General features: G+C 37.9%; 1 protein-coding gene across 1 annotated transcript in view; it reads left to right on the forward strand.

Moving 5' to 3' along the window:
- DNAH8 (dynein axonemal heavy chain 8) overlaps positions 1-11,178 on the forward strand; it is a 396,454-nt gene that overhangs the window by 158,373 nt on the left and 226,903 nt on the right. Inside the window, exons 36-37 of the mRNA XM_064597567.1 lie at positions 7,977-8,176; positions 10,794-10,947. Of these exons, the coding sequence (XP_064453637.1) occupies positions 7,977-8,176; positions 10,794-10,947 (354 nt within the window). The remainder of the gene's footprint in view (positions 1-7,976; positions 8,177-10,793; positions 10,948-11,178) is intronic.

An 11,178-nucleotide genomic window follows, 5' to 3' on the forward strand; every position in this document is an offset into this window, starting at 1 on the left:
TGGAAATTATACAAATGGACATTTTATTTAAGAGTGTACTAATTGCCCTATATAATGTACCCTCAAAATTTGGAATGATCCTGAACATCCTTTGGTTTTGCAAAATAATATAGTAACTCAAGGAGATAAGATGATTATTTGAAATATGTTAGTTTGGGAGGTCCTTAATCTATCCTCCTTGTCCCTTAACTAGCTCTCATTTTAAAAAAAATCTGTTTATTTCTGTATTGCACTCCTGGTGAATTCCTCAGAACATTTTCCAAATTTCTGATTCCATCCTTTTTCTTATTAATCTACTACATATTTAAAATTATTTTTCCTTTCCAAGATTTTTAATTGGTTCTTTTTCTTTTTGTGTGTGTGCTTACTGTTTGCATGGTATCTCTTTTTTTATTATTGAGATGTAATTTTTATAATTATATACTTTTTATTACTGGGATATAAACATATTAGTTTATGTTTGCAGTGTTATGACTCAATACATTTATATATTACAAAATGATCATCACAATATGTCTCGTTAACATCCATCACCACACAAAGTTAATTTTTTTTTCTTGTGATGGGAACTTTTATCTTAACAACTTCCAAATATACAATACAGTATTATTAACTATAGTCATCATGTGTACATTACATCCCAGGACTTATTTATGTTATAACTGGAAGTCTGTACCTTTTGACCCCCTTCACCCATTTCATTCACCCTGCAACCCCCCGACTTCTGGCAACCGCCAGTCTATTCTCAGTATGTATGTTCTTTCTGGTTTCTTTCTTTTTGAATTAATGTTTTCATTTTCTTCGAATAAACACCTAGAAGTAGTATTGCTGGATTATATGTAGCTCTATTTTTTTTCTAAAGGTTTTATTTATTTATTTGAGAGAGAGAGAGAGAGAGAACATTAGTGGGGGAAGGGGCAGAGGGAGAGGGACAAGCCGACTCCCCATTGAGTGGGGAGCCCAATGTGGGGCTTGATCCCAGGACCCTGAGATCATGACCTGAACCAAAGTCAGATGCTTAACTGACTGTGCCACTCACGTGCCCCTGTAGCTCTATTTTTAATTTTTTTGTGGAACCTCCATACTGTTTTCTATAGTGGCTGCACCAATTTACATTCCCACCAACAATGTGCAGGGTTCCTTTTTCTCCACATCCTCCCTAACACTTGTTATTTCTTGCCTTTGTGATGATAGCCATTCTAACAGGTGTGAGGTGGTATCTCACTGTGGTTTAGATTTGCATTTCCCTGAAGATTAGTGGTGTTGAGCACCTTTTCATGTACCCGGTTGGCCATTTGCATGTCTTCTCTGGAAAAATGCTTATTCCAGTCCTCTGCCCATTTATTAATTGGATTGTTTGGGTTTTTTTCCTACTGAGTTATGTGAGTTCTTTATATATTTTAGATATTACCCCCTTACCGGATTTATGATTTGCAAATATTTTATCTTGTTTGTTAGTTGCCTTTTCATTTTGTTGATGGTTTTCTTTGCTGTGCAGAAGCATTTTAGTTTGATGTTGTCCCACTTGTGTATTTTTGTTTTTGTTTCCTTGGCTTTGTTACCAAATCCAGAAATCATTGCTAAGAACAATGTCAAGGGGCTTATCACCTGTGTTTTCTCCTAGGAGTTTTATGGTTTCAGGTTTTACATTCAAATCTTAAATTCACTTTGAGTTAATTTTTGTGTGTGGTGTAAGGTAGTGGTCCATTTTCATTCTTCTGCATGTGGCTGTCCAGTTTTCCCAACACAATTTACTGAAGAGACTGCCTTTTCTCCATTGTATATTCCTGGCTCCTTTGTCATAAATTAATTGACCATAAATGTGTGGGTTTATTGCTGGGCTCTCTATTCTGTTCATCTTTATGTCTGTTTTTATGCCAAATATACTATATACTCTTTTGATCACTATAGCTTTGTTATATAGTTTGAAATCAGGAAGCATTATGCCTCCAAGTTTGTTTTTCTTTCTCAAGATTGCTTTGGCTATTTGGGGTCTTTTGTGGTTCCATACAAATTTTAGGATTATTTCTTCTATTTCTATAAAAAATGACTTTAGAATTTTGATAGGGATTGCATTTAATCTGTAGTTAGCTTTGGAGCGTGTGGACAGTTGAACAATATTAATTCTTCCAATCCATGAGCATGGGATATTTTTCCATTAATTCGTGTCTTCAGTTTTTTTCATCAATGTCTTAGAGTTTTCAGTGTACAGGTCTTAAACTTCCTTGTTAAATTTACTCCTAGGTATTTTATCCTTTTTGATGTAATTGTAAATGGAATTGTTTTCTTAATTTCTCTTTAGGATAGTTCATTATTAGTGTATAGAAATGCAACTGATTTTTGCATATTGATTTTGTTTTATGCAACTTAATTCATTTATTAGTTCTAACTGTTTTTGGTGGGCATCTTTAGGGTTTCCTATATATAATATCAGGTTACCTGCAAATAATGGCAGTTTTACCTTACTTCTTTCTTCCTGATTCAGATGCTTTTCATTTCTTTTCATTTCTAATTGCTCTGGCTAGGATTTTCAATACTAAGTGGAATAAAACTGGTGAGAGTAGGCATCCTTTTCTTCCTCCTGACCTAAAAGCATTGAGTGTGATGTTAGCTGTGGATTTGTCATATATGGTCTTTATTATGTCGAGGTATGTTCTCTCTCTGTACCTTTGTTGAGAGGTTATATCGTTTATAGATATTGAATTTTGTATGCTTTTCTGCATCAATTGAGATGATCATGTGATTTTTATCCTTCTTTGTGTTAATGTGGTATATCACATTGATTGGTCTGTGGATACTGAAACCATCCTTGTATCCCTGGAATAAATTCCAATAAATTCCAAGGTTATTGTGTGTGATCCTTTTACTGTATTGTTGAATTCAGTTTGCTAGTATTTTATTGAGGATTTTTGCATCTGTGTTCATCAGGGATATTGGCCTGTAGTTCTCTTTTTTCATGGTGTCTTTGTCTGGTTTTGGTATCAGGGTAATGCTGGCCTCATAAAATGAATTTGGAGTGTTCCCTCCTCTTCTGTCTTTCGGAAGAGTTTGAGAAGATTGGTATCAATTCTTCTTTAAATGTTTGGTAGAATTCACCAGTGAAGCTATCTGGTCCTGGACTTTTGTTTGTTGGGATTTTTTTTGATTACTGATTCAATCTCCTTACTAGTAATCAGTCTGTTCAGATTTTCTATTTCTTCATAATTCAATCTTGGTAGGTGGTATGTTTCTAGGGAGTTACCCATTTCTTCTAGGTTGTCCAATTCTTGTGCATGTAATTGCTCATAGTAATCTCTTATGGCCCTTTCTATTTCTATGGCATTGGTTAATGTCTTCTTTTCATTTCTGATTTTATTTGAGTCCTCTCTTTTCTTGGTTGGTCTAGCTAAAATTTTATCTATTTCATCTATATTTTCAAATACCAGCTGTTTCTTTGACCTTTTCTATTGTTTTTTTAGTCTCTATTTCACTTATTTCCACTCTGATCTTTGTTATTTCCTTCCTTCTACTAACTGTGGGCTTTGTTTGTTATTCTTTTTAAAATTATTTTAAATATAAAGCTAGGTTGTTTATTTGAGATTTCTCTTCTTTCTTAATGTAAGCATTTAGCCTTATGAATTTCCCTATTAGAACTGCTTTTGGGGCGCCTGGGTGGCTCAGTCGGTTAAGCGACTGCCTTCGGCTCGGGTCATGATCCCGGGGTCCTGGGGTCGAGTCCCGCATCGGGCTCCCTGCTCTGCGGAGAGCCTGCTTCTCCCTCTCCCACTCCCCCTGCTTGTGTTCCCTCTCTCGCTGTGTCTCTCTCTGTCAAATAAATAAATAAAATCTTTAAAAAAAAAAAAAAAAGAACTGCTTTTGCTGCATCCCATAAGTTTTGGTATGCTGTATTTCCATTTTCATTTTTCTAAAGGTATTATTTTATTTCTCTTTTGATTTCTTCTTTGAGCCATTAGTTCTTCAGTCATGTTATTTAATCTCCACATGTTTGTGAATTTTCCAGTTTTCTTCTTGTAATTGATTTCTAGTTTCATACCATTGTGGTTGGAAAAGATGCTTGACATAATTTCAGTTTTCTTAAATTTATTGGGACTTATTTTGTGGCCTAACATGTGATCTGTCCTGGAGAATGTTCCATGTGCACTTGAGAAGAATGTGTATTCTGTTGCTTTTATATGAAATGTTCTACATATGTCTAAGTTCATCTCATCTAATGTGTTTTCTTATTGATCTTCTGTCTGAATGATCTATCTATTGATGAAAGTAGGGTATTAAGGTCCCCTACTACTATTGTATTGCTGTCATTTTCTTCTTTTTGGTCAGTTAGTATTTGTTTTATATATTTGGGTGTTCCTATTTGGGTGCATAAATATTTATAAAATTATATCCTCTTGTTGGTTTGACCCCTTTATCATTATATAATGACTTTCTTTGTCTGTTATTACAGTTTTTGTCTTAAGATCTATTTTGTCTTGTATAAGTATAAATACCCTAGCTTTGTTTTGGTTTCCATTGCATGGTATGTCTTTTTCCATTTCTTCAATTTCACTCTGTGTGTGTCCTACATCTGAACTGAATCTCTTGTAGACAGCCTATAGATGGTTTTTTTTTTTTAATCCATTTAGTCACTCTTTGTCTTTTTTTTTTTTTTTGAGAATTTAGTCTATTTACATGTAAAGGAATTATTAATAGGTATGTACCTATTGCCATTTTGTTAATCATTTTCTGGTTCTTTTGTAATTCCTTTGTTCCTGTCTTCTCTTGCTCTCTTCTTTTGTTATTTGATTATTTTCAGTAGTGGTATGCTTTATCTTTTGTGTATCTACTATAGGTTTTTGCTTTGTAGTTACCATGAGGCTTATGTATAACAACACAATTATAACAGTCTATTTTAAGTTGATAACTGAAGTTTGAATGCATTCTAAATCTCTACATTTTTACTTCCCCCCACCACATTTTGTTTTTGATGTCACAGTTTACCTATTTTTATCTTGTGTATCCATTGACAATAATTGTAGTTATAGTCTTACTACATTTGTCTTTTAACCTTCACACTGGCTTTTTAAGTAATTAACTTACTACCTTTACAACATTAGATTATTCTGAATTTTACTATATACTTACCTTTACCAGTGAGATCTACACTTTCATATATTTCCTGTTCCTAATTAACACTGTTTCATTTTAGCCTAAAGAAGTCCCTTTAACATTTCTTGTAAGGCTTTTCTAGTGGTGATGAACTCCTTATGTTTTGGCTTGTCTGGAAAACTTTATCTTTTCTTTGACTCTGAAGGACAACTTTGCCAGGTAGGGTATTCATGATAATTTTTTCCTTTCATCACTTTGAATATATTGTGCTCCTCTCTTCTGGTGTGCAAAGTTTCTGCTAAAGAATCTGCTATTAGTCTTGTGGGAGTTCCCTTGTACATACATAACAAGTTGTTTTTCTCTTGTCATTTTTATGATTTTCTCTTTGTTTTTAACTTTTGACACTTTAATTATAGTGTCTTGGTGTGGGTCTCTTGGGTTCATCTGTTTTGAAATTCTCTGGGCTTCCTAGGTCTAGATGTCTGTTTCCTCCCCCAGTTTAGGGATGTTTTCAGCCATTATTTCTTCCGATAAGTTTTCTGCCCTCTTCTCCTTCTGGGATTCCTAGAATGTGAATGTTGGCCCATGTGATCACATGGTCACCAGAGTCAGGCTGTTAAGGGATGTGCCTTTTGGGTGACAGCCACAAATGCCAGGTGCCAGTTATTTACACCAAGCTCCTTTGTTGGAGATGCCAGCATTTGGGAGCAGAGCATAAGGAGTCTGAAGATAGCACTCACCCTTCCAAGTCTCTGGCGATGATTATAGTTGACCCTTGGATGTATGTTTCATTAGAGGCCTGATCCTCAGGCCACAGCTGTGAAGATAAAGCAAGAGGCCTCTTTCAAAGTAAGAAACCGGGCATTTCCTTCTGATGTCTCAGTGCTCAGCCCTGGGGTGGGTAGCTGGTTATGAACCTCCCCTCCGCCCCATTTATTATAGTCCTGTGGCAAACCTCATTTGCCACCAGAATCAGGTGATCAAGAGACATCCCCTGGGTGGCAGCTACAAAAAAACCCAGAGGGCCAGACATGTGCATAAACTCCTTTCTGGGAGACATCGGTGACCCGGAGTGAGGCAGAGGGACAGTGCATCAGTGGTGCCCACCAGCCTCCGTCTTTGGAGCGTATTTCAATAGGCCCCGAGTTGTATATTAAATTAGATGCCAGCCTCTCAGGCAGAAGCTCTAAGATAAGCAAATAGGCCTTTTTCACAGAAAGGCTGGGCAGTTTTCAGTGGGCTGCCTCTGTGTTGGACCCTGGGGTGTAACAAGATATGTCTATGCAAACCCATTTAGAAGGGCTTGACGCCCCCTGCCCTACACCCCCACCAGAGCCCTCAGGCCTGGGCTTCATCTCTACCCAGTGGTTTGTGTGTCTTTTCCACTTCAGGTCCATGGAAATGTTTGGTCTTTAAGCCTGGTATGTTTTTTACTTTCTCTGTTTGCATTTTATCAATTATTCTATATTTTTGGAGGTGAGGAACTGTACCATGTAACCAGAAATCTCCCATATATATGGTTTTAAGTTTTCTGCCTCTTCTTTTACCATTTTTTTTTAAAGATTTTATTTATTTATTTGAGGGAAAGAGAGAGAGAGCACAAGCAGGGGCAGTGGGAGAGGGAGAAGCAGGCTTCCCGCTAAGCAGGGAGCCCGACTCGGGGCTTGATCCCAGGACCCTGGGATCACAACCTAAGCCGAAGGCAGATGTTTAACCCACTGAGCCACCCAGCCTCTCCATCTCCTTCTCCCCTTCTTAAAAACACATGTACACCAGAAATTTTGTTTTCAAAGAATTTTGTCCTACTTATAAATATCATTCAAATACTCTTGAAGGAAATGAAGAATTGAAAAAGAACTTTGATGCCCATCTCATTCTTATAGGTAGGTTTTACACTTAAGAATATAGTCATTTATAAGCTGTGCTTTGAAAACTTCATTCTATAATTCCAAGGAATTCCAGGGTTCAGTTACTATTTGTACCCCAAAACAGATCCTCAGCGCTGTGTATGCCTGTGCATCCTGTTTGCTCTGTTCCACATGTCCTGCCATTAGCCAAGCTGGATTCCTTCTGTCCCTGGACTCACTGCCTCTAAAGGAACTCTTTCCCCTCACTGTAAAATGTCTGCCCCCACCACCCACTGGAATCCCACTCAGTCTCGGATGCTCCCTCCTCAGTGAGGCCTTCCCTCCTGACTGCGGGCAGAAGTCCTTTCTCCCTCTTCAGAATTCACAACAAGTCATACCATTCTGAGGACATTGATTACATGCTACTTTGTATTATAATTTTTTGTAGAAATACCTTTCGATTCCTTTCCATCTCTGAGATCTGTGATTCTAAGTATGAAAATAAATAGAGACCTGGTAGGGAAAATATATTACTTTTATTTTTCCTTGTGAGACTCTAATATCAAGGACTCTCAGAAAAATAGGAAAACCTGTGAGAAAAAAAAATAGAATGACTTTTAAGCAAATGAGATATTCATATTAGGGCCAGAGCAAGCTGGAATACAGCAATGATTCTGTGTTACTTTGAAGAGTTCAAAGGACCCCCCACATATATCCTCCCTTGTTTCTCATAACAACCTGCTGAGATAGAGCAGCTGCTATCATCTCCATCTTGGCCAAAAAACTCCAATTAAAAATGTAATCAAAAAACATGAAGATTTAAGTTCTGTTATTGCGTGTATATGGTACCATAAAAGAACTAGTAGTCAGATGGTCAGAAGGTTCTGGTTTGAACTTATAACATGATGATCATGAGCTTTGGTTTCCTTGGCCACAAAATGACTAAATGACTTCTAGGTTCAAGCTAGAAAATTCTATGATTTTCCAAGGCACTTAATTTGTAATTGAAAATGTCATGACATATTCTTTGATCTCCCTCTGAAGGATATTTGCATATCTGCCATTAAGGAGAAGGATATTGAAGCCAAGCTGACTCAGGTGATTGAAAATTGGACCAACCAGAACCTGAGTTTTGCAGCATTTAAGGGAAAGGGAGAGCTCCTTCTCAAAGGAACTGAATCAGGAGAAATTATCACTTTGATGGAGGATAGTTTAATGGTCTTAGGTTCCTTACTAAGCAACAGGTAATTTTATACTTTGGGGGGAAGGTGTTAATTTGGTTTTTAGGGTTTTATAATACTAGGTGAAAGCCCAGTTTTGCAGCTGTGGTATAACACAAGATTCTGACCTGAAGTGCTCACTCTTGTCTGTCCTTAAATGAGCTACCCATTTTCCCTAACAGTCATGGCCTCTGTCTCTTCCTTATGGTACCCATCTCTTCTTACTGTTTTTCTGGTGGGCACCATCATATTTACTCTCCCCCAAATTGGCAGCTTATCTCTTAAACATCTTGGCTCCCCGCTGAGATGACCTATTCATTTTATTTTCTTTCTCTTTGGTTCCTCCAATATGTCATCTTTGCCCTCCTTGGCCAACCCTGCTCAAGTGTTCACCCAATGACCCAGGAAAAGTATGCTGGCAACACATGAAAGGAATATATTATTAGGGGCTTGTTACGTAAACACCTCATGCATTTTTTTTATGGGGAAAAGTGGCTATATGTGTGCTGGGTTTACTCTGCCCTAAGTGAGATGACCTGTCCATCATTGGATTACTGAACCAGCTGGAAGGTGACTGCGACCTTGAGTGCAGCTTTCCGAAATGGGACTCAGATTAAGTATACTGTCAGGTCTTAATCTGAGCATTAGCAACCTCTAATCCCCTAGCTGACTCCGCAATAATTCTCAACCGTTCTTCACTTTAACACACCTAAGAAATATGTCACAACCTCATCATTAGCAGAATCAATGTCTGGGATGCATTGGAACTCTAATATCCCTTCTCCAGGTTGGAATCGCTGGTTAATAAATGATATTCTGCGTGACTTCTGGCCCCAAAGGCAGTCTTGCATTTGGATAATGTACAATTCCAAAACTCCTAGTTCTGGGAGTTCTGGGTTGACTTGCTGGGGCTAAGATCTTAGGTACATCTTCTGCTTTCAGGGAATCCTGGCAAAGGTGACCATAGGATATTCAGTGGTTCTTAGACTTTATGGGATACTGTTTCATGGTTCATAGCAAATTTTGCCATGCTGATTTCCTGAATGATGACCTCTTGAAGAAAGGCTGTAGATTCACCTGAACAGTATCTGTAGCCAATGAATTCAGGATTTGAAGGCTTTCTTAGTTTCATATTTAACTTGGATTTAGCCTGATTAGTATAATATTTATTTATAGTACTAGTAAACTCAATGCCGAGGCAGTGTCTGCGGGGTCTCTAGGGCTGCCGGGATGTGACTTCAGGAGTAAATTGTATATCTCCATGGGTGAGACTTGACTCCAGATATTGCCTGGATGGTGACACTTTACTAGTGGATTCCCAATTGATCCATAGGAATGCCTAACAATCATGACAGGTTCCACCATGCAAAGTTGTGCAATGACCAAAGGACAGAAACTGGTTATGCTAGATCTAATTTCAAATCTCCCTTTTTCATGTTGGGAAGTCATATGCCATCAAAGATGACTTTTTTCCCTCCATGCAGGGCCATTTTTTGCCTCAAATATCTAGGTGCTTCAACCCCCTGAAGTGCCCATCTTAGTGTGCATGTTTTAATTTTGAAGATGCTTTTAACATACTGACTTCCTTTCGGCTCTAGAATGATGGTCAGCTGGACAGTGTAAATTGGGTGTTGAGTCAAATGCTTCTTACTGCCTGAATAGCTCACCTACCTCCTTGCGGCAATTTTTTACATAACTCCTTTTATACCTCCATGTATAGCATAGGCTTCTAGAGAAGTTATGGGTTGCATTCAGGTGTCAGACTATACCCAGAAGAACCCCCTTATATATGTGAGCACTGTCAAGTCACCCTGCCCTGGATCCAGAAAAGTCTGAAGAACCTTGTCAGTAAGTGCCACTCACCAGCAATATCACTACACCACATCGAACCTACTTGTCATTGCCACAAACTGAAGTCAGCTTCTTAATCCAACTGTAGGTAATTGGGTCTTTACCCAGTAGCTTCCCATCACTTCTTGCATGACATCCCCTGTATTTTTTTTGTCTTTCTTGGCTGTGCCCAGCTTTCTGGACACCTTGAATTCTCACGAACTCTGCAGCTAGCTCTGATGTTGAGAAAACAGGAAGCATGCTATTTGGGGGCAACTGTTTTGGATCTCTAACACCGTAGAATCTAGGCACAGTGCCTGGTGGAATTAGCAGTCTGTGGGTGAGAAGAGCACATCTATAGGTGGACATCAACCCTCAATCTTGACATTGGCCTTGTGGTGATAGTTTCACAGACCAGGAACAGTGTTCTATGTGTTATTCTTGCAGGCAGTGCTCACTTGGATTTGGTTCACAGAAGTCTTGTAAAAACACCTTATCCAATGTGTTCCCTTTCATCCCAGAAACAGCCAGCACAATTCCTTTGCTGGACCTCCCCGTGTCACAAAACTTGGTTCATCTTCTGGTCTGTGACTCATACACAGAAACAAGTAAAATCGCTATAATGATATGAGTTTTACTCCTAGAAAAGCAAATATCTCATTAGCTGTGTGAAATTTATTAGGAACTGCCTTTTAGGAAAAAAAAAAAAGTTCACTTTCAAAAGAATGTTTCTCCTCTAATTTACTTTGTTAGGCCATATTATTTTCTGCATCATCCTTAAAATATAATATTTTTCCATTTTTACTTTCAGATATAATGCTCCATTTAAAAAAACTATCCAGAATTGGGTGTATAAATTGTCTACTTCCTCAGATATAATTGAAGAGTGGCTAGTAGTCCAGAACCTTTGGGTTTATCTTGAAGCTGTCTTTGTAGGTGGAGATATTGCCAAACAGCTGCCTCAGGTAAATATGGTTTTTGTAACTACTGATAGTACAGTTTGATGTGTGTTGTCCATATGTCTCTGTAGAAATCTTTACAAAGACATATGGCTGTATCTTGATTATTTAAACCAGGGTTTGCAATCTCTGGCACACGCACCTGTTTTTGTAAATAAGTTTTATTAAAACACAGCCATACCTATTCATTTATGTTCTGTCTATGGCTACTTTAGCATTGCAACAGCAAAGTTCAGT

The sequence above is a fragment of the Mirounga angustirostris genome, unplaced genomic scaffold (genome assembly GCF_029215605.1).
Source record: "Mirounga angustirostris isolate CCGP_5_RB_7025 unplaced genomic scaffold, mMirAng1.0.hap1 SCAF_8, whole genome shotgun sequence".
NCBI lineage: Eukaryota > Metazoa > Chordata > Mammalia > Carnivora > Phocidae > Mirounga > Mirounga angustirostris.